The 24,704-nt window shown below is 39.8% G+C and overlaps 1 protein-coding gene across 2 annotated transcripts in view; it reads right to left on the bottom strand.

Moving 5' to 3' along the window:
- Positions 1-1,643: 1,643 nt before the first annotated feature.
- The window catches only part of eif4e2 (eukaryotic translation initiation factor 4E family member 2), a 74,949-nt gene continuing 51,888 nt past the window's right edge, over positions 1,644-24,704 (bottom strand). For both annotated transcript variants that reach the window (XM_028795012.2, XM_028795013.2), the window contains 2 exons: positions 5,446-5,512; positions 1,644-2,108 (listed from right to left, as the gene is read on the bottom strand). In XM_028795012.2, coding sequence (XP_028650845.1) covers positions 5,464-5,512 — 49 coding nt within the window. In that variant the 3' untranslated portion in view covers positions 1,644-2,108; positions 5,446-5,463. The remainder of the gene's footprint in view (positions 2,109-5,445; positions 5,513-24,704) is intronic.

The raw sequence follows: 24,704 nt of genomic DNA on the forward strand, positions 1-24,704 counted from the left end.
TACCCTGTAAAGTAATATTTCTGACCTGACTTACCTTATCAATATTCTTCAGACCTTCTGGAGGCTGTTCATCTTAAAAATATGAAATGGAAATGGCTACCACATGCATGCATTATGGTTAACTGCAAGTTAAACATTTAAAGGTATGGTCCACAATACTGCCATATACTAATTGATTCCTAATTTAACATATTCCCACTGTGTCAATCTAGCACTGACTTTGATGTCTTTCATTACATATATAGGTAGCCACCTGATGTGAACAGATGGAAAAGATAATGCCTTTCATTATTCTAGTATTCTTTGTATTACAGAGGGTGTGAATCCTTCTGAACAGAGTCTTAACACAACCTCTGTTTATATGTACAGATGAGGAGTGATTGCTACAAAATTATAATATTTTGTCCGATAAACATTCCTTGCAATAAACAGTCATAATTAAGGCAGTGTCATTACCTCTTTTCAATGGAGATGTCCAGAAAATGTATACGAGTCGATGTGGCTATGAATTCATTCAGTTGGTTGCGTTTTAATATGACGAATGTACCGTCGAACGGTAGCGAATCCAAAGTTTAGGTGTGAACTGAGTTCGAGCCATGGTTTGAAATCACCGGCCTAACTAGTTCAGCTAAAAGTCCTGAAAATGGAAATCCCCATTGGCATGCCCTCTTTCTGTATGTAGTATTTTCCATTAAATGTGATATTAAATGCATCATGTTCCTTCGTGATCAGCTTTGGTCATGTCATTATGGTGAGATGGTTGTTTAGTCTAGTCAGTAAAGTCTCTGTGGACAGATGAATTGAATAATGGAATACAGCACCACGATATATAAGGTTGACATAATGATTACAGATTTGCTGTTTTTAATCTGTCGAAATGTATGACTGTACACAAAACAACATGCTTAAGCAGTTTGACGTAGGATATCTACCTAACATAGAGCCAACAGTGTTCAAATTAAAAAGCTGATTGTTTCATCTGCTTTTCTCTAAGTGGAAAATATGTTAATGCTCTAGTAATGTATAGAATATGCACTTGGCAAATATTTTTTAATATAAATCAGCACAAAAGATGAGGAAAAACATCATATGGGCTAACTTAGAAGATATGATATAACATTATATTTTTTCTGAATCAAAACACACCAGGATTCAACAAGTATAAGACAGCATGTAATTTGAAGCTGCGCTCATATGGCAGAACAAAACGTTGATGCAGCTATTAAGAATTGGGAACATAGGTGGTCCTAGACCTGGGAAACAGAAGAGAGGCTCATCTGTATGATGTCTTATGTTTTATGTAACACGATAGAATGGAAAAAGGAAAAAAAGGGATAAAATTGAACTTGCAACTGCACTCACCAAGGCTGACATCCCCTGAGACTAGAAGTCATGTAATGTTACACTGACTTAATTTGCCATGCTCTACAATATTTGTGTGGTGTAATCTGACATCCTCAGGTGACAAGATCAATAATTGCAGTTGTCAAGTTTTATAGCCCTCCGACTAATGGTCATGTAATATGCTACAGGCTTAAGGACTTTTCTTTATACTTAAAATATGAATGTTTCCATCATCTGCAAGAAAGAATATCTGCTGCAGTGAGGCAGAATTCTAATCATTATATACTAAAATCACAAGCATGGCTTCTGCACAAAATATGTGCCACTCGTTTCATTTTGTCTCATCTTCTCTTAATTTTTTTTTAATCAAGCAGAAAAATATTTATACATTTCCAATGTTACTGTAAACAAAATACCTCAGAACATGTAAAGTAGCAGTTTCTTTCAAGAACCATTACAAAGAAACTAAAGAGTCTGCAAATATTTTAACATTTTATATTTAGTTTTACTTGGGAATTTCAAGTCACGATTTCAACCAATCTTTCTCATGATATACTCAAGTCCTTTAATTATTTTAAAAGAATCTTCAGCAGGAATTATTGCCTACAGAGGTCACCAATATGCAGAGACCTTTCAAAGGACTGGTGCACACATGGCAACAGGTTTAAACCATTCAAAGTTCTGCTTTGCTCCAGGCCTGGGAGAAAAATAAAGAAGGTGCAGTCTTCACAATGTAAGCTTTGTATACCAAACTTCGATTGTCTCTAGGATATAAAAGAAAGATATATGGATTTTAGAAAGAACTTAAAATGACAGCTTACACTTAAAAAACAGACACATGCATACATTCATACATACATACATACAGAGTGCAGCACAACCAGAAATCCAGAGGGTCAGAGACAGTTGTGGTGAAGGCAAGGGTTATAAAACAGAAGGAAGATAAAAGGTGTATTCAAAAAAGGTCAAAAAAGAATGCAGCATAACATTTCTGAAACAGTATTTTGTCTGCATCCGATGTATGTATTCATAAATGTTCCACCTGAACTACTATGTACTTAGTGTATTATTTCTGTGTTGTGTATAAAATTTAGTTTTTAGCAGTAGATCTGAAAATTGACTCTTGTGGGTCACATGCTTTTCTTCCAACCAGTTTCACATAAGTGCATCATTTTATCTCTCACCAACCTCATATTTTAATTAGTTAATTTTTTGTCTTTCATTCTGAAATTCACACTCGTGAGATTTAGACTTATCAAAATTTAGAAGTATTTGTATTTTGCAACAGCATTAAATGCTCAACTTTAATTTGTTATTTTCCTAGTAATTCACCTTTTCTGTGTCATTTGCACAGGTGTATTAGTAAAGGGTTCAGATGGGGGAGTATATGTTTCATTAATATGCTGGACTACTGAGGAAGCAACAAAAGGATAAAAGGATGTGCCAGCTGTGCTGGAGCCACAACTTCAAACAATGGAATGAGCCAGCATATCATGGCATGGCCAATGTGCGCACTAAGAGTGGAACTCTGTGACCACAATGAGCTACTGTATATTTTATTCACTTATTGCTGTTTTGTGGCTGTTTGTTGTATTTGTTTGTGGTATTCAGTTCCTCTATGTCTTTTGTTGATTGAAGCGTTGTAGTGTTTAGATCGGCTGCCTTTACAGCTCATATCACATATTTTGCCACAATAATCAGTCCAGCATACTTGGCAGACTTTTCCCTAGCCCCTATGGACACATAAAAGCCCACTGCATCATTATAATCCACTCAAAACTAGTTCAGTCACTCCTTCCCCATTGACTTAAATGCACGTCGCCAAGTTCCATGAATATTGCAAAAGTTTCCTTGATTTTCCCAAACTTAAATCGAAGCAAACTTTGCAATGTTGCCTCATCACTAGGATGGCTCAATAGGACCAACAGGGGACAAAGAATAAAGACCAAAGACATGCCAGCATCAGAGGTGTTAAAAGACAGTTCAAAAAAGTTAATTTACTTTCATGATAGTGCAGATTATAAAAACAATGTGCAATTTATGAAATAACTATTTATTTTAAATAATAATTTTACCAGATTATTTAAAATCTAAATAAAAAGACAGTTTTGTTTCTGTGATTATTAGTAACTACTAAGTTAAATGACAATACAATTACAGATTTCTGAATGAGATTAACACAGATTTTTAAATGGGATCGGAATCAACCAGAAACTGTAAGCAATAAAGGCATAAGAAGCTGCAAGCAGAGGTGATTACATACAAAGGGCACTAGAATAACCAAATGTAAAAACTTTCAATGTATTTTGTATTCCTGCTTACTCATTTGTAAATGCAATTAAAAGCAAAATACCATGCATAATTATAACATACAGCAGAAAAGCATCATCATAAAAGGACAATTCAATATCATTAAAGTACATAAATCAGCAATCTTAATGTGAAAGTGCCGTTTTGTTTAATTTATTGTGGTCAAAATATTATGAACTTAAGATAGTATGTTTGAGATTTGTATCATAAACAACCTGAAGCAGCCAACAACTTTTCTCATATATTCAATCATATCAATCAGTAAATGTTTTTTCCTGTGGTCCACAAGTTATGGGGCCACTTTCCTGACATACGTTGGAGGGATTTGCATAAGAGTTAAATTTCAGACTGCTAAGGACTTCTCTTTATATCTTTGATGATTTCACACTCCAGTTGGACAACTGCATGTGGCAGTCCTACAAGTTCACTTTTGTCATATGTGAATCTAAGTCTAGCTGATCATAGATAAACACACTTTGTTAATATACCATTGCTCAGATCAGATCAGGTCAGTTTGGGGAGCAAGCACTGGTACAGTGTGTTGCCACACCCACCACACAACAAAACAGCTTGGGATTCCGGTTGGCACCACCCCCCAGGCAGACATGTGGTCCAGCACCACTCCCCAGAAATGACCATCTATCAGCCACAGGCAGGTGTTACGTGGTTGTCCCCTTGGTTTGGTCCAGTCGCTCAGGTCCACAACAATGAGGGTCCTGTGAGCTGGATCACCCTCGGGAAAATGTGCTACGTGGCTGTAGTACCATAACTGATGCTCCTTCACAATGCAGCTAATGTGCCTCATTTGGGACTCCGTGAGCAACTGCTCGTTTGACACAAAGTCAAACCAAAGAGATCGAAGAGACACAGTACCGATCTCAGGTCACTGAATAGCATCCATGTCTCACAACCATAAAGCAAAACAGGAAGCGCCAGGACTCTAAAGACTTGGACTTTCATCCTTTTGCAGAGATTTTGGGAGTGCCACACAACCACTTCCAGCGACATCATGACCCCCATGCTCTCCCAATCTGACGTCATAGGAAGAGTCACCTGAGACATGAATTTCACTGCCGGGCCTGCTTGCATTATGAAGGGAATGGGGAAAAGCCCTCAGGAGCCTCTGCCCCGGAAGAGTGGAAACTGCCGGAAAGCCAATGGGGTCAGACCTGTTGGGGATTTGAAACTGGTGTGGTGCTGAGGCATCACTTACTGCATAACAGCACTTGGGTCCCAATTTGAGGCAGCCCATCCAGGGAGGTGCATGGAACATCTTGACTCTCCAACATAATAATCATATACCATTATCCAACATATTAAAAAAAATCAATGCTTTCTCAAAAACATCTTTTCATCATTCTTCTCTAGAAAAAAAACTGTTGACAATATATGCAATAGATACAGCTTAAGAGTCACAAAAATGGCAAAAACGTGAATGAATTCATGTGATCTCTTTTTACTGGCAATCGGCTTCTCTTTCTCTTTATATCTGCTAGTTCCTATAATGTTTTCAAAAAATTACTTTTAGAACTTATCTTTAAATAAATACACTTCAAACTTTAGCTGTTACCTAAATCATTTTGAAAACCAAAGTGAGGAAAACAAATTATAGTGAGGAGTAGTGTAAAAAAAGGATGAAGGCAGAGAGATTTTCTCAATTAAACCACTTAATTAAGAAAAAGATGCCAAAGGATAAATATATATATACACACACATGCAAACAGAGGAATTTATATAGGTAAAGAGATCAGACACAGACAAAATGATATGGAAGAAACAAAAAATTCCTACCTTGGACAGGACATTTAGTCAACGGCCACCAGCAGTGTTCACAAGACCATGAAACTCCTCCCAAGCCCTGGCAAGCCGAAGACAAACAGAAATGAGAGAATTTAAATTTTCAGCATTATTTTAAGACAGGGGTTGGTTTGGCTTTAGGATGGCCTACACAGATTTAAGACAAGAAGCCTGAAAGATAAATGGTTATAAAACGATTCAGGTACATGTCCAAACAAAAGGGTTAAATGTCCTAATAGCCATTTAACTGCATTAACAATAGCAAAATATTTTTTTCTATTTTTACACTTTGAGAACAAGAACAAAATAAAACAGTAGTCAGTTACAATGCCACTTGATTAGCCAAGAGGCTAGAAATAAAAAAACATCTTTTTTCTTAGGATCATGACTTTGGTGCGGTGGAATGACTTGCATGAGTTTGAGATCCTGGATTGCTTTCCCCTTGTAATTTTCCCAAAGCAGAGTGGGCATGACAGAGAGAAAATCTGACTTTGACGGTCCATGTGAAAAATCAAGAGAAGCTTACCTGTAACAGAGGGGTCAAAAAACAGACAGACCTAGAACTGGCAAATGTAGGCAAGTGCTTGATGGCTGGGTAATCAACATAGATTAATCACACACAGAACAACAAAAGCCATGTGGAGTCACCATTTGCAGATAAAGGCGAATTTAAACTTTGTATTTAGCCTATGCTGTAGAAAGCAGTTCATAATGATGTGTTTAAACCATACTGCAGGCACATGCCTGAACACTAACTGGCGGTGTTTGTAGCATACAAGAAAGTGAATGATAAATAGCTGGCAGTTTTTACCCTCCAGGATCCCCACTCCTATTGCTACACATTTTCTTTTGTTGGCAAACATATTTGTCCCTCACATTTTTCCACTTTTTTAAGCATTTGGCAACTTCCTAACCAATGTTAGCCAATATTTCATGAATTGGCTGCCATCTGATCTTTGTAGTGTTGTGATAATGTATCATATAAATGTGCACTTTTTCGACAAGTCTTTCCTTGATCTGCTCCATGTTAATTCAAAATAGCAGAAAATGAATGGAAATGAGTTTCAGGAAATGCATAATTAACAAAACTAGTCATTGATGCAACACATTGTCACATTTTTTGAGAAGATGCACTTCAGGCTGCGCGATAGGCTATACAGCTATGAAGTAGGCTCGATGCAGAAATAAAATCAACGTTAATGCATGCAGATGAAAGGTGAAATTCAGGTACAGTAACAATCAGCATATGGAGATTGTGGGTGAAAACAATAGTGTTTTTAATCTTGGATGACATCCAGTTTGGGGAAGTTTCACAGTCTCTCTCAGAAAAAAAAGTTACTTGAACCATTGTGAAGACACAGATCCACAAACCTAGGACATGCTGAAATAACTAATTATCTTTACTGGCGTGTGAGTACCTGGAAATTAACTGAGAATAGGAAAGTTTCAGTTAGACTGCTTAGCGCAGTAGTTCCCAGACTCAGTACTAGGGACCCACTGTAGCTGAAATGTTTCTATATTTGCTATAGCTTTAAATGCTTAACACTCTTTTGTTGTTTTCCTATTATTTTGCCCTTTTTCTGTGTAGTTTGCTCCCTTCATTGTATCCTAATAATGACAATTAACAACAAGCATAGCTAACACCTGGGCAAACAACTCTAAATGATGAAAGGCTGCAACTAATTCAGCATCAAGCCCACAAATTAGTAAATAATGAATTAAATACCCAGAAAACCAGGAAAGGCAGAAATAAAAATCAGGATGAAAATATTGTTCAAAAGAAAAAAAACACTACATTATCCCCACAAACATGCTTAGTACATTTTAATTAAAATTACAAAACTTAGTTTTGTAACTTCTGCATTGACACCAAAACACAGAAACTGGGGAATAACATCTAACTTAATTAGGCTAGGAATCCAATTAAAAACAGAAATTGGTTGGAAGAAAACTCTGCAGCCACAGAGTTTGGTAACCACTCGCTTAGCCTGTTACTATCATGATGCTCAACAATGTAAATGGACAGAAAAAAAAAAAGATGTCTGAGCTTTCCATAAAACCAGAGAATGTCTAATGGATTATAGAAGACAAATGCTGAATTTATTCAAAGAACAGTGAGTAATCCATGTTTCATTCTGTAAGTACTGTCACATGCCGATGTGCAGCACCATTTGGGACTGGCCATTTTGTCGTATGTCAAATTAGCCATATGGAGGTGACAAAGTGCATGGGGTTAATGTAATTGAGACACTGTGGGTCTGGTGTGGGTCACTGGTATGCATACTTTTAACTGTCAGAACGGAGTAGCACACACCGATCTTAGAGTCTCAGTGTCCATATAAGGCAGGGTTTCTCAAGCACTGGATTTCGCAATTTGCATGTGAGCTGCCTAAGCCAGAATCACAATTCAGGTTGTTGCCAATGGGTCATGGATTGCCATTGTTGGTTTGCGAGTGGGTGTTGATGGGTTGCGACTGAATCATGGTGGGTGACCTAAGTGGTCGACAGCACTGTGCGATGTGTTTCCCTGTTTCTAAGCGACCTCGTTTCACCAAGGGGGACACCCAATTGCGCTCATTCAATCAAGGTGGTGGTTTGCAATTGCTGCTAGAGAGTTGTCAATGTACTTAACAAGGCAAAACTAGGTCATGAGAGTCGGAAACCATAAAGATTAAGAAGCACTTGTGTAGTGGAAGGTAATGCACAACCTACATGGAGTGGCACCAATCAAAACAAACTTTAAAGGTTGATCCCCCCCCCGCCCAAAAGAGCCAGAAAACAAATGAGAACCTGTGAAATAATAGTGCTAAAAATGTAAGATTTATTACTGGAGCTGGTTTAGGTAATTTCTAGAACATTATTACCCATTTGTTTTCCTATGGCCCTCAGCTTTAAGCATGAATCACCTAAACATGGCATATAACTATATTCGTTACTAATGGGCTTGGCTTTGCTCATCACAGACACAAAAGAACACTGTTTTCAACCTCTTTGGATACATATTTGTTCAGCTCTTTGTGCTAGTAAAAAACTGTCATAGAGGCCCCATGAAACTGTAAGAGACAAAGTATATTGCTGAAAAAAGATCTCTAAGATAGGATTCATTTTCCTCTCTCTCTAAATACAGTAGAACTAAAACCTTACTTTGAAAATGGGGTCAAAAATAAAGTACCCAAAGAACGCATTTAAGATTTTTAGCTTTTTTTAATACTAGAGCATGAAATTGCAACACAAAAAACAGTCTGCCATCAGCACTCTGCTTACAAATCAAAACAATGGGCAAGACAAAGTAGAATAACCAAGGGAAAAGGAGTAACAATGGAACAAGGGGCAAAGACTTCTTTTGTTCACCCAAGGGAGTGAAAAAGACTATTATTATGTGAAGCCACAGAAGAAAATAATTAAATAAGCAAAAAACAATGACCAATTACAGTAACACGTTTCTTTTATATCTGTATCTTGCCTGATGTTTTATGAAACCACTAGTACTGTTAAATGGTGTTTCATTACAGTTACGGTCATTTCTAAAAAACAAACCAGAGCAGTAAAAATGAATTTTGGTCTAGAATAAGCAGTGGGTAGCGCTGCTGCCTCGCAGTTAGGAGACCCAGGTTCGCTTCCCGGATCCTCCCTGCGTGGAGTTTGCATGTTCTCCCCGTGTCGGTGTGGGGTTTCCTCCGGGTACTCCGGTTTCCTCCCACTGTCCACAGACATGCAGGTTAGGTGCATTGGCGATTCTAAATTGTCCCTAGTGCATGCTTGGTGTGTGTCCGTGTGTGTGTGTGTGCGTGTGTGTGCATGCGTGCCCTGCGGTGGGCTAACGCCCTGCCCGGGGTTTGTTTCCTGCCTTGCGCCCTGTGTTGGCTGGGATTGGCTCCAGCAGAACCCCGTGACCCTGTAGTTCGGATATAGCGGGTTGGATAATGGATGGATGGATGGATAATAATAATAATTCATTTTATTTATAAGGCACTTTACATTTGTAGTAAACCTCAAAGTGCTACATAAAAAAAATTTAAAGAAACAACAAGATAAAACAATAATTAAATATATTTATATTAACAAAATTGCCTCTAAAATATGTCTTATCTCTGTTAGGATCGAGCATCTACCATTATTTTGGAAAACCAATATAATTTAAAATGAAGTTATTATAACATTCTGGGATGAAAATTCTCGATATAAAAAATTCTTTCAAAAACTTCATACTGTTGGTTTCGTCCGTTTATAGGAGATGGACGTCTGAAGCAGAGCTCCGCTAGCAGCGGCTTTATTTTCCCACGTATTTCATATTATTTAGAGGTATCCTGTATTTAACCCGACCAAGGAACTTCCACTACAATATACAAGCATGAGTAACAAGAAGAAAAGTCAGAAAGAACCAGAAAAGAAACTTAAAGCTGTATCAAAGTCTGGACAGACTTCCGGCCTGAGTGCAAGTGTAAGGTATGGCCTCACTGAGACTGACCTGGAACAGGCAGACGAGTGCGCAGAATTCCTGGGACCCCGCTCCATTGTATCGTCTCCAGTCGAGAGTGAAAATGGGAGCGAAGGTGCAAGTGATACAGGTCGCGATGGATCGCCGATTTCTGAGGATCATTCGAGACTAGAAAGGGCTCTGCAGGACGTGCTCTCATCTACTCATCGCGAGCCTGTAACAGGAGCTGCATTTTCACTCGCGGAGCACGAATGCCGAAGCGAACTGTCCGAACTAAAAGAGATGATCGCTACACTGGCCACTGCGATGGTTACGGCCATGAATGAGCTTAAGAAAGATAACACGAATGATCTTAAGAAGGTGGCCATTGAGCTCAAGAAGGATAGCAAAGATAAGGAAACGCGTCTATTTAAACGTTTTGACGTGAACTTTAAAGGCATGTTGGAGAAATTAGTGGAACACATTGAAGAAACTAATTCCAAACTGAAAAGGCTTGATGACCATATTAATGACGTTTCAGATCAGCTGGAAGACGTTAAGCAGGGATTCACGGCTCGAGTGGAAACAGCGGAACAACTGGCGTCTAACGCCAATGAAAAAGCCACAGCTGCGAACTCGGAATGCAAAAAACTTGGAGACAGACTTGCAGCCCTGAAGGATGGGTGCAGAAGAAATAATATAAGAATTGAGAAACGAGAAAGCTCAAGCCCAGTGAAATTTGCAGTAGAATTACTGTCTAAAATAATTGGAGATGACTTTAAACTCGACATTGAGATAGCCACGGCTTATCGCACAAAGATACCAAGCGCCTTTAAACCTAGGTCTTTTATTGTCCGCTTCGAGCGACTACGATGTAAGCTTGATGTGATGGCACTTCTCAGACACAAGCAAGAGATTATATTCGAAAATAATCTTATTCGTATTTTTCCCGACTTCTCACCATCAACAGCTGCAAAACGCAGATCCTACATCGACATTAAAAGGATGCTACGGAAAGCCGATATCAAATACAGCCTCTTGTATCCTGCCAAACTGAAAGTGGAAGTTCAAGATCGACATTATATTTTCTTCAGCAAAGAAGAAGCTGAAAAAGAACTAAAGAAGCTGTTTCCGACACTTTTTTGAAAGTTAATAAGGAGCCATATTCTATCAAGGCACGGGAAGGACCTATGATCTGCTCTCTGGATCCATGTTTAAAGAGACTGGTATTATAATTATACATCCCTTTTTTTTTTTTTTTTTTTTTTTTTTTTATCTGGACTTTATATGTTTATGTTTTAATCAGAGTTATAGACGTGAGTGTGAAAATGTGGAAGTAATTAAAGTAGGATTCGTTTTTTTTTTTAATTTTTTTTTTATTTTACTATACTTTAAAGTAGACTGTTTAACTTCATACCCTTGGTTTATTGCTTGTTCTACTATTTATACAATTACCATTATACTATTACAGTAGGAATTACCAGGTTTATCCTAGACTAGTTTTTAAAATCATTCCCAGGGTTGTTTCTTTTTTTTTTTTAATCTTAATATCTTAACTTAAAAGCGCTGAAGATTATTTCAAGCTTAAATATTGTTAATGAGAACATTTTCGGCAGATAGTATTAAGAATTTAACTGCAAAAGATATCTCTGTTTTAATTCTGTAACGCCGCTGCAGGGTGGGGTTTGTTTTGTTTTGGACGTGCTCTGTCTCTTCGTATGTCAGAGGACTGGAACATCGCGAAGTGGGATCTAGCCTCATGTGGGGAGGCAAAATGGGGGGGGGGTGGGGGGATAAAGGGGGGAGAGAAGGAGAGCAGGTTATATCTAATCTATTCTTGTAATTCTTATAATTATAAATATCAATGCCACAACAGGCTAAAATGCAATAACTCATGGGGAATCTTGAAACTAAGATTAAAACTGCCATATTACCAATTAAAACTATAAATGACATTAAAAACTCAGAATCAATGTCTCCATGATGGGACAGTTAACTTTGTGAGCTGGAATGTTAAAGGCGTGAATCACAAATTAAAGAGAAAGAAAGTATGCTCTCACCTAACAGGCTTAAACGCTAAAATAGTATTTCTACAGGAGACCCACTTACTAACCAAGGATCAGTTCAGATTACAAAAAGACTGGACTGGCCAAATGTTTCATTCTAGCTTTATAAAGAAAACTAGAGGGGTGGGAATTCTCATACATAGAACAGTTCCATTTGTAGCATCAGATGTAGTGTCAGACCCTGAAGGGAGATATGTGATGGTCATGGGCAACTTATATAACAGTAAAATGATTTTGATAAATGTTTATGCACCCAATGTTGATGATAAGGAATTCATGCAAAATCTATTTGCATCCATTCCCAATGTGAACACTCATAAAATTATAATGGCTGGGGACTTTAATTGTGTTTTAAATCCACTCTTAGATAGGACTCCTGGGACAGGAGGGACGACATCTAATACTGCAAAGATAATTACACAGTTTTTGAATGATCACAACTTATCAGACCCCTGGAGGTTTCTTAACCCAAACTCAAGAACATATTCATTCTACTCACCAGTGCATTATAGCTACTCAAGAATTGATTATTTTTTTATAGATAATAATTTCCTGCCTACAATTAAATCATGCAAATATGACACAATTGTTATCTCTGACCATGCCCCTCTAGTCTTGGAGCTAAAATCATTAAGCCCCTCACACTCACCTCGCAGATGGCGTCTTAACCCTCTTTTATTGGCAGACGAGAACTGCATAGAATTTATATCTAAACAAATCAGCTTCTTCCTAGAGACAAACACGTCCACAGAGGTTTCTGCAGGAACACTCTGGGAAACTCTAAAGGCCTTCTTAAGAGGACAGATTATTTCATATCTTTCCCACAGAAATAAATTAGAAACCAAGAAAGTGTCAGAGCTAAGAAATGAAATTACTAGAATAGAAGAAGACCAAGCCAGGCGTCCAAGTGAAGCTCTTCACAGGAAAAGGCAGGCTCTGCATACAGAACTTAACATCTTAACAACTAAAGAAACTGAACAACTTATTTATAAGTCTAGACAGCATTACTATGAACACGGAGAAAAAGCTAATAAGCTTTTAGCTCAACAAATTCATAAACAAGAAGTTCACAATGCAATACCAGTAATCACCAACAAGAATGGAGAAGAAATCATCGACCATAATAAAATAATGCACACATTTAGAGATTACTATAAGTCTTTATATTCCACTGAGCCCAAAGAAGACAACACGCAATCTAATGCATTTCTGGATAATTCACAAATACCACAAATAGATGCTTTAAGTGCTGAGGAACTGGATAAACCTCTAACGCTAACAGAATTACTAGATGCTATAAAGTCACTACAAAGCGGGAAATCATCAGGCCCTGATGGTTACCCCGTAGAGTTTTATAAGAAATTCTCCACTCAGCTAGCTCCACTCTTATTGGCAACATTTACAGAAGCTAGAGACAACCAAATACTACCTCAAACATTTCGACAAGCATTAATCACTGTCTTTCCTAAACAAAATAAGGACTTGTTACAATGTGCATCATATAGACCAATTTCACTCCTGAATAATGATGTTAAGATACTCTCAAAAATCCTAGCTAGAAGGATGGAGAAAGTGCTGCCCTCGGTAATATCACAAGATCAAACTGGATTTATTAAAGGCCGACACCTATCTTCAAATCTCCGACGCTTGTTTAATGTTATATATTCACCAGCAAAATCAAACACCCCAGAGATATTACTATCATTAGACGCAGAAAAGGCATTTGACATGATCGAATGGAATTACCTTTTCACTGCATTGGAGAAATTTGGGTTTGGCCCGAATATTTGTGCTTGGATCAAACTACTGTATACCAATCCAGAAGCTTCAGTTTGTATTAATAACATTTGCTCAGACTACTTTAAACTAGAACGTGGTACCAGACAAGGATGTCCCTTGTCGCCACTGTTGTTTGCAATCGCTATTGAACCACTGGCGGTTCACTGCCGAAATTCTTATCAGATAAAGGGGATTGTCAGAGAAGGACTGGAACAGAAAATTTCTCTATATGCAGATGATATGGTCTTATATATATCAGACCCAGAAAATACTGTCCCCGCTGTTTTAACAGCACTAACAGAATTTCAAAAGATATCTGGTCTTAGAATTAATCTGAATAAAAGTATACTCTTTCCAGTGAATTCACAAGCATATAATATTAGATTAGACACCCTACCTTTTACCATAGCAGATCAGTTTAAATACCTAGGGGTAAATATCACAAGTAAACATAAAGCTCTTTATCAACAAAATTTTGGCGTCTGTATGGAAAAAATTAAGCAAGACTTGCATAGATGGTCAACCCTTCATCTCACTCTAGCCGGAAGAATTAACATTGTTAAGATGAATATCCTTCCTAAACTTCTTTTTTTATTTCAAAACATTTCAATATATATCAATAAATCGTTTTTTAAACAGTTAGATTCAATAATAACCTCATTCATTTGGAACTCAAAACACCCACGTATTCGAAGAGCGACCCTACAAAGACCTCAGGCAGAAGGTGGCATGGCTTTACCTAATTTTCAGTTTTATTACTGGGCAGCAAACATACAAGCCATAAAAACCTGGACACAAATAAATGGACATACACAGGCTTGGTCCGCAATAGAAGTAAAATCCTGTAGTACTTCTTTATATTCCCTGCTCTGCTCTCCAATAAATGAAAGTTATCGCAAATATACTAATAACCCAATTGTGCTTTACTCACTCAGAATATGGAACCAAATTAGAAAGCATTTTAAGATGGAAAATCTTTTATCAGTGGCACCTCTGCAAGAGAACCACCTCTTTCAACCTTCGCAAGTATATCCAGTTTTTAATACCTGGAAAAGTTTTGGGATTAAAATGCTCAGAGATCTTTATATAGACAACATATTTACATCTTTTGAACAATTACGTTCAAAATTTAACCTCCCAGCTACACATTTCTTTTACTATCTTCAAATTAGAAATTTTGTTAAACAGAAATTGCCCGATTTCCCCCACCTTGCACCCTCCACAATGCTGGAAAAAATACTGCTCAATTCCGAGGAAACAAACACTATTTCCGCAATATATAAAATCTTATTAGAGTCCCTACCTTTCAAAGATCCAAGAGGACATTGGGAAGAAGATCTCTTAATCAATATATCAGAAAAGGAGTGGAAGGTAGCAAAGCAGAGAATTCACTCGAGTTCTATATGCGCAAAGCATAGAATTATTCAACTAAAAATTATATATCGAGCTCATCTGTCTCGCTTAAAATTGTCCAAAATGTTTCCAGGCCAGGATCCAACCTGCGAGCGCTGCAACCAAGCTCCTGCCTCACTGGGTCACATGTTCTGGGCCTGCACCAAACTAACATCATTTTGAACAAAAATTTTTAAGTGCCTCCCAGATAGCCTTGGTATCACAATCCCTCCTAACCCACTAACAGCTGTGTTTGGTGTTCTTCCAGATGGACTTGAATTGGAGAAGGACAAGCAAACGGTGATTGCATTCACTACACTTTTGGCACGCAGACTTATTCTGTTAAATTGGAAGAATCCTAAGTCTCCTCTTATAAGTCAGTGGGAAACCGATGTTTTATATTATTTGAAATTGGAAAAAATCAAATTTTCAGTTAGAGGATCTGTACAAAATTTTTTCAAAACATGGCAGGATTTAATCAATATTATTTTAGAATAAGAGAATTAACTATTATTGCATTTAACTCCCTTCTCCATCTCTTATTTATATAGATATTTACTTCTCCCCTTTTTTTGTTTAATGTTGCCTTATTAAAAAGCTTAAAGCAATTTTCCTTTAGCTGAGCTATCCTTCTCAGGGGTGGGGTTTGATTTGTGTTCAAATTTGTTGGGTTATAAATTGATCTGTTTGTATGGAATGATTACAATGAAAATTAATAAAATAAAAATATTAATAAAAAAAAAAAACTTCATACTGTTATAACATCTTTTAGTTGGGATGACTGGAGGTTGATAATGACAAGTCCATGATGACTCTTAGGTCCTTCTCATGAGCTGTAGTTTCAAGTTTCAGACCTTCTTTTGTATACTCTGTCTCACACATGTGCATGGGGAACAGTTTACAGGCTCAAATAGTGGTATCTGTTAGCCAGACTGGGGGTTAGCGCTCTCACCTGACACCTGCAGCCCAGCCAAGGACAATGACTCATAGTGACATCACCACTGATCCACCCCCTGCTGACATCACTTCCGGCCAACCCATATGATATAATTTCTGCTACCCAGAATTCCTTTTCCTGCCACATCACTTCCAGTTCCGGTCATCCTGACTCCACCTCTTCCTCCTACCCACTATATTTATAGAGCAGTCTCAGTTTGTTAGCCAGTTCAGTTGTGAACTCCACTTTGTAAAACATGTTTTCTTTGCTCTGCTGATTTTTCAGTATACAGGGAGGCCATCCCCAAACCTTTTTCAGTCTGTTGCATATTTTATCACAACTCAGATCCAACATTTTTACTTCTTATGTGCAATGCATTACATTTATTACATTACATTTCATCTGCTACAAATACAGTGGGTACGGAAAGTATTCAGACCCCCTTCAATTTTTCACACTTTGTCATATTGTAGCCATTTGCTAAAATCATTTAAATTAATTTTTTCCCTCATTAATGTGCACACAGCACCCCATATTGACAGATAAAAAAAAGAATTTTTGAAATTGTTGCAGATTTATTAAAAAAGAAAAACTGAAATATCACATGGTCCTAAGTTTTCAGACCCTTTGCTCAGTATTTAGTAGAAGCACCCTTTTGAGCTAATACAGCCATGAATCTTCTTGGGAAAGATGCAACAAGTTTTTCACACCTGGATTTGGGGATCATCTGCCATTCTTCCTTGCAGATCCTCTCCAGTTCTGTCAGGTTGGATGGTAAACGTTGGTGGACAGCCATTTTTAGGTCTCTCCAGAGATGCTCAATTGGGTTTAAGTCAGGGCTCTGGCTGGGCCATTCAAGAACAGTCACAGAGTTGTTGTGAAGCCACTCCTTCGTTATTTTAGCTGTGTGCTTAGGGTCATTGTCTTGTTGGAAGGTAAACCTTCGGCCCAGTCTGAGGTCCTTAGCACTCTGGAGAAGGTTTTTGTCCAGGATATCCCTGTACTTGGCCGCATTCATCTTTCCCTCGATTGCAACCAGTCGTCCTGTCCCTGCAGCTGAAAAACACCCCCACAGCATGATGCTGCCGCCGCCATGCTTCACTGTGGGGACTGTATTGGACAAGTGATGAGAAGTGCCTGGTTGTCTCCACACATACCGCTTAGAATTAAGGCCAAAAAGTTCTATCTTGGTCTCATCAGACCAGAGAATATTATTTCTCACCATCTCAGAGTCCTTCAGGTGTCTTTTAGCAAATTCCATGCGGGCTGTCATGTGTTTTGCACTGAGGTATGTGTGCAGACAACCAGGCACTGCTCATCACTTGTCCAATACAGTACTCACAGTGAAGCATGGCGGTGGCAGCATCATGCTGTGGGGGTGTTTTTCAGCTGCAGGGACAGGACGACTGGTTGCAATCGAGGGAAAGATGAATGCGGCCAAGTACAGGGATATCCTGGACAAAAACCTTCTCCAGAGTGCTAAGGACCTCAGACTGGGCCGAAGGTTTACCTTCCAACAAGACAATGACCCTAAGCACACAGCTAAAATAACGAAGGAGTGGCTTCACAACAACTCTGTGACTGTTCTTGAATGGCCCAGCCAGAGCCCTGACTTAAACCCAATTGAGCATCTCTGGAGAGACCTAAAAATGGCTGTCCACCAACGTTTACCATCCAACCTGACAGAACTGGAGAGGATCTGCAAGGAGGAATTGCAGAGGATCCCCAAATCCAGGTGTGAAAAACTTGTTGCATCTTTCCCAAGAAGACTCATGGCTGTATTAGCTCAAAAGGGTGCTTCTACTAAATACTGAGCAAAGGGTCTAAATACTTAGGACCATGTGATATTTCAGTTTTTCTTTTTTAATAAATCTGCAACAATTTCAAAAATTCTTTTTTTTGTCTGTCAATATGGGGTGCTGTGTGTACATTAATGAGGGAAAAAATTAATTTAAATGATTTTAGCAAATGGCTGCAATATGACAAAGAGTGAAAAATTGAAGGGGGTCTGAATACTTTCCGTACCCACTGTATGCCCAAAAATTATGTTGAACATGTCCCTCTGACATGATTCACTTGACTCTTCATTATCTACGTTTTTTTCTTAATTTAAAGTCATCTAAAAACTTGACCACCTTGTTGCTAAAATTCTTATTCAGATCGTTTCATGTATATTAAAAACAGCAGCAACCCTACCACTGGTCACTAAGGGACACCACTTTTATCTTTACATAATTCTAAAATGTTTCCTCTCACTGTAACTCTTTGTTCCTGTTGTCTATGTCAATTTTTATTATACTTTTATTACTAACATTTCATGTGGTACCATAGCAAAAGCTGTCTGAAAATCAAGGTAAATCATATCATACGTATTGCTGAAAATATGCTTTTGTTGCTTCCTCAACGATTTCCAGAATATTAGTGAAACACAATGCTCCCTTTCTGAACCTGTGCTGACTAGGTGATAATACACCTACGCTTAACATGTGATTTTTCAACATGCTCCTTAATAATTGCTTCTGTTAATTTACCCATGGTCCACGTCAGGCTTACTTTTCTAAAGTTACTTGGATTGGCCAGATCACCGTTTTTATATAATGGCTTTATATTTTTTACCTCCTAGCCCCTAGCAAATTCCCTATTGTGCACATATTTTTGAAAAATATGCATCAAGGACACACATATATATATATATATATATATATATATATATTTTTTTTTTTACCAATTTAGGAAAATTCAAAGAAGGACAGGAGCATACCATGAACATTGGTGAAATAATTAAAAATTTAAAAACAGAACAGCAATTGGTGTTGACCATGGTGCCTCTAGAGTTAAACTATTTTAACTCTGCTTCTTGCAGTGCCCCTTCAAGGACCTTGTGGTGTCCAGTTTCAGGACCACTGTAGAAAGATGTGCTGTGTAATGCACAAGGCAAGTGTTGTGATGTGAGATTTTGCATATAAGTTGATAAATATTTTGTATGTCTTTATTTGTAACTTAGGCAAAGCATATTTGAAGATATTGTCATGGCTAGATATTGTCGTGGTGGCGCACATAGTTGTAGCAGCTCAGTACTCTCCCCTTCAGAGTTTTGTTTTGTGTGTGTGTGTGTTGATTTTAGTTCGTTCTACATCCTGTTGGGCGAACATATACTACAACCGAGACGATCTTCTTAAGATCAGAGTCTGCTGTGAGGGAAGTGTTACGGCGGAATTAATTCACTTGCACAGCGTTCCGGTGGATATAGCCAGGACACCCGGCTCCCCATGGATTACCATCCCCAGAGGCAGATGATGAAGGCGGCGCAGAGAGAGGAAGCAGAAGCAAGGATGCAGGGCCGGCGCGCTAGCTAGACTACAGAGACAGCCTCATAAAGCTTTACTTCCAAGGCTTTTCCTTGCTAATGCCAGATCTATTGTCAACAAGATGGATGAACTGAGGCTTCAGGTTGCATCAGACCGCATGATCAAGGACAGTAGCTTGTTTGTGTTCACAGAAACCTGGCTTCATTCATCCATACCAGACTCGGCAATTGAGCTAACAGGCTATACATCGCGCCACTATGACAGGACTAGAGACTCCGGTAAGAGCAGGGTGTGTGTGTGTGTGTGTGTGTGTACATCAATAATAACTGGTGCATGGACACAGTGATAGTGGCTAGCCATTGGCCATTGCTCCCCTGACTTGGAGTATATGACTGTGAAATGTAGACCTATCTATGTACCGCGGGAGTTCAATGTGGTAATGATCACCGTTGTTTACATTATCACCAGCTGTTAATGCTAACTTGGCTCTGAGACATTTATACAGCAGCATTAGCAGCCAACACAGCCATTACCCTGATGCAGTGTTCATTATCGCAGGGAACTTTAATCACGTGGATTTAAAAGCAGTGCTCCCCAAACTCCACCAGCACGTAAAGTGTGCTACTAGAGGAGCCAACACACTAGACAAAGTCTACTCAAATATCAAGCTGGGCTACAGAGCTAAACAGCTTCCACACCTGGCCCAGTCTGACCACATGTCACTGCTGATGATTCCTGCATACTCCCCTCTCTGCAAATCTGCTCTTACCACCACAAGATCCATCACAACCTGGCCTGATGACACCTCTCTGCAGCTGCAGGACTGCTTCAACAGGACCAGACCTGGAACTCTACACCGACAGTGTATTGTGTTACATCAAAACCTGCATAGACACTGTCACAGTGGAGAAACGTATCCGTGTCTATCCAAACCAGAACCCCTAGATGACAAGAGAGGTTCAGAGGCTGCTAAAGGAAAGGACAACTGCCTTTAGATGTGGTGACAAGGCTCTCTACAGCACGACATGGTCCAACCTGAGGAGAGGCAACAGAAAGGCTAAGAGGGACTATAGGAGAAAGATTGAGGAGCACCTGGACAGTAATAACAGCAGGCAGGTTTGGCAGGGAGTCCAGCACTTCACCAACTACAGGACCAGCCATGGAGCTGCTGAAGGTGACACCTCAATGGCAGAGGAGCTGAACCACTTCTTTGCTCGGTTTGAGATGGAACTACCAGAGGCAGCTGTTACACATGCAGTAGCAACTCACAACAACATCACCCACTCTCTTATGGTGGAGGAACACGAGGTGAGACATTTGTTCCAGGCTGTCAATCCTAGGAAGGCAGCAGGTCCCAATGGTGTCCCTGGACGTGTGTTGAGGAGCTGTGCAGAGCAGTAGGCTGGAGTCTCTACAAAGATCTTTAACCTGTCACTGTCCCAGGCCTCCGTTCATCCCTGTCTGAAATCCTCCATCTTACTCTCTTTACCAAAAAAATCACCCATAACATGCCTGAATGACTATCGGCCAGTAGCGCTCACCCCGGTGTTAATGAAGCGTTTTGAGAGACTGGTCTGGAGTCATATCATGTCCTTTATCCCTCTCACCTTTGATGCACACCAATTTGCTTACAGGGCTAACAGGTCTACTGAGGACACTGTTGCTGCTGCTCTCCATGCTACCCTGTCCCATCTGGAGCACCAGGGGAGCTACGCACGTCTCCTCTTTATTGATTTTAGCTCTGCTTTTAACACCATCCTCATTCACAGATTGGTGTGCAAGCTGCTAGCCCTGGACTTCCATATTCCACCTGTATATGGATTAAAGACTTCCTGACAGACCGCACACAAAGGGTTAAGGTGGGCCCTCAGATCTCTTTGGCCATCAGCATCAGCAACGGCTCTCCTCAGGGCTGTGTGTTGTGCCCCCTGCTCTTCATGCTGTAAAAACATGACTGCGCCCCCACCCACCACAGCAACACCATCATCAAATTTACAGATGACACCACTGTGGTGGGGCTCATCTCTGGGGAGGATGAATTCGCCTACAGGAACGAAGTGGAGCGGCTCACAGCATGGTGCACTGACAACAACCTGCTCCTGAACACAAAAAGACCAAGGAGCTCGTTGTGGACTTCAGGAAAAAGAAAACTGTCACGCTTGGGTCACAGATTTGCACAGAGACACAGGAGGTTGCAGAAGAGAAAGGAACTTTATTCAAAACACTGCAAACAAACATTTGTCTCTTTTCAAAAGTTTAAACGAGCTCCTCCATGACAAGTCAGAGATAATAATAATAATAATAGAGATGACAGTTTCCCCAGGAGGAGAGAATGTCTGAGAGAGGGATAAGGAGAAGCAAGCAATCAGTTTAACAAGCTGAGAGAAGCCCGTGCAGGCTTTTTAAGAAGGCGGAGCACCACGCGAGAGGCATATTATGCGACAGAGCCGGCTAAAAGGGAAAGGAGGAATGTGAAGGTAAATTGTCTAAGTTTTCTTAGGGGTTTTCCCAGGGGCGTCTGTAACTTCTGGGGGTGCGATCAGCTTCGCAGCTCACACCCCCTCCCTCAGCTTTATTCACGTTTTCATGAATCAAGCGACCTTCCAGACCAGGTTCAAACAGACGTGACAGGACATCAGCATTAATATGCTCAGAGCCAGGTCGATGCCTGACTTCAAAACTGTAAGGTTGTAATCCCAAGAACCACCTCATGAGATGGGAGTTTGTATCTTTTTGACGGTATAACCATTGAAGTGGAGCATGGTCAGTTACTAATGTGAACTTTCGTCCCCATAAGTAATAGCGTAGCGCTTCTACAGCCCATTTAATCACCAAACATTCTTTCTCAATAGTTGAATAATTGCGTTCTCTGGGAAGTAATTTCCTACTCAAGTATGTGATAGGGTGTTCCATCAACCACCTGGGATAGGACCGCGCCTACTCCGAATGCACTAGCGTCCGTTTGTAGTATAAAGTCTTTAGAGAAATCGGGATTTCGTAGCACTGGATAAGAAGATAAAGCTTTTTTTAAATCTGAAAAGGAACGCTCGCAAGGTTCTGTCCATATGATAGGGCGGTTTTTTCTTCCTTTAGTAAGCTCTGAGAGAGGAGCATCCCTATTTGCGAAGTCAGGGATGAATCTTCTGTAGTAACCAGCTAGTCCAAGAAAAGCACGCACCTGTTTTTGCGTTTTAGGATGTGGGTAAGCGAGCACCTCCTGTATTTTCCTTAATTGTGGACGAAGTAAACCCCTGCCCATGGAGTAACCTAGATAATGAGTCTCAGACATACCTAGTTTACATTTCTTAGGGTTAGTAGTTAATCCAGCTCGTTTCAGGCTATCAAGTACATCCTGAAGACGTTTTAAATGCGAATGCCAATCATTGCTGAAAATCACCATGTCATCAAGATACGCCCCAGAATATTCACAATGTGGACGCAGTATCTGATTCATCATTCGCTGAAATGTTAGAGGGGATCCATGAAGACCAAACGGGAGTCTTGTAAATTCATAAAGTCCATCAGGGGTTGCAAATGCTGTTTTCTCACAACTGTTAGCCTCTAGAGGCACCTGCCAATAACCCTTTGTGAGGTCTAGCGTGGAAATATAGGTCGCCTGACCCAGTTTTTCCAAGAGTTCGTCTACCCGGGGCATTGGGTAAGCATCAAATTTAGACACCTTATTCAAGCGCCTAAAATCGATACAGAAGCGAATGGAACCGTCTGGCTTGGGAACTAACACGAGTGGACTACACCAGTCACTTTTACTTTCTCGAATTACATCTAGCGCTAGCATCTTCTTGACTTCTTCGCGCACAATATTTCTTCGTGCTTCCGGGATTCGAAATGGCCACATCTGCACTCGAACACTGGGTTCAGTGGTGATTTTATGTTCTGCTAAATTAGTGATGCCTGGCAAGTCTGAAAAAACATCAGTGTTCTGTTCTATCAAGTTTAATAACTCTGTCTTTTGTGAATCAGTTAAATCGTTACCAATGACAACATCAGTTTGAGAAACAGCAGCCAAGGAAGTGTGAACCTCTTGTCGGTCGTGCCATTTCTTTAAGAGATTAATGTGTAAAATTTGGAATGGTTTTCGCCGGCCTGGTATTCTAACCTTGTAGTTTACTGGTCCCATACGCTCCTCGATAACTGCTGGGCCCTGCCATTTAGCTAGGAATTTGTGCGGGTCAGACGGTACCAGTATTAAAACACGATCGCCGGGTTTGAATTCGCGAAGCTGACTGCGTCTATCGTAAAGACACTTTTGTGTTTCCTGTTCTCGCTGTTGATGCTCCACAGCAATAGAAGAAAGTCTAGAAATTCTATCTTGCAAGGAAACTACCCGCTCTGCAAAACTCTCCCCGAGAGATGTTGTTTCATGTCCTATCCATTCTTCTCATACAACATCTAGGATGCCTCTTGGGCGCCTGCCAAATAATAACTCAAACGGACTCAAACCAGTGGATGCTTGCGGCGATTCCCACACCGCGAACAAAACAAAAGGCAGGACGGTGTCCCAAGTCGTGGGATTATTATGAGCAACTCTTCTGATCATTTATTTTAAGGTTTTGTTAAACCGTTCAGTCAAACCATTAGTCTGAGGATGGTAAACAGTGGTGCCCAATTTCTTAATAGCGACTCTTTTACATAATTGTTTCATCACACGAGAAGTAAAAGGTGTGCCTTGGTCAGTCAAACTTTCCTTAGGAATGCCAAGACAAGTAAAAATCATGCACAGAGCTTTGGCTACTGCAGATGGAGTTGGCCTTTTTCAAAGCAGCCACTTCTGGATATCGCGTTACATAATCAACTAACACCAGCATATATTGGAAACCATTTTTAGTCTTAGGTAAAGGGCCTACAATATCTAATCCCACCCTCTGAAATGGAACATCCAAAATAGGCATAGGGCAAAGGGAAGCCCGAGGAGGCTTATAAGCGGAGACGATTTGACAGTCAGGACATGAAGTACAGAACCGTTCAACATCCTTTCCCATGTTCAGCCAATAAAATCGTTTTGATAACTGCTCTCTGGTCTTATCAGCCCCCAGATGCCCTCCCAAGATGTGAGAGTGGGCCAGCTGTAAAAGAATTTCCCTATGCCCCTCAGGTACCACTAGCTGCTCAATAAATTCCCCCAACAAATGGTCTGTAATCACTCTGAAAAGACAACCATCTTTCTCTAGAAAATGTGGTGTTTTCAAGCTCCCGGTATTGTGCTCTTGGTATTAGGAGTTACTAGCAGTGTGAGTCTGTTTAAATGCATATTGTAATGAGCTATCAGCACGCTGCAAGCGCACAAAATCTGGCTGCTGGCTAGTACTCAGTTTGGGTTCTGAGACATTCACAAT

This window comes from Erpetoichthys calabaricus, chromosome 2 (genome assembly GCF_900747795.2).
Source record: "Erpetoichthys calabaricus chromosome 2, fErpCal1.3, whole genome shotgun sequence".
NCBI lineage: Eukaryota > Metazoa > Chordata > Cladistia > Polypteriformes > Polypteridae > Erpetoichthys > Erpetoichthys calabaricus.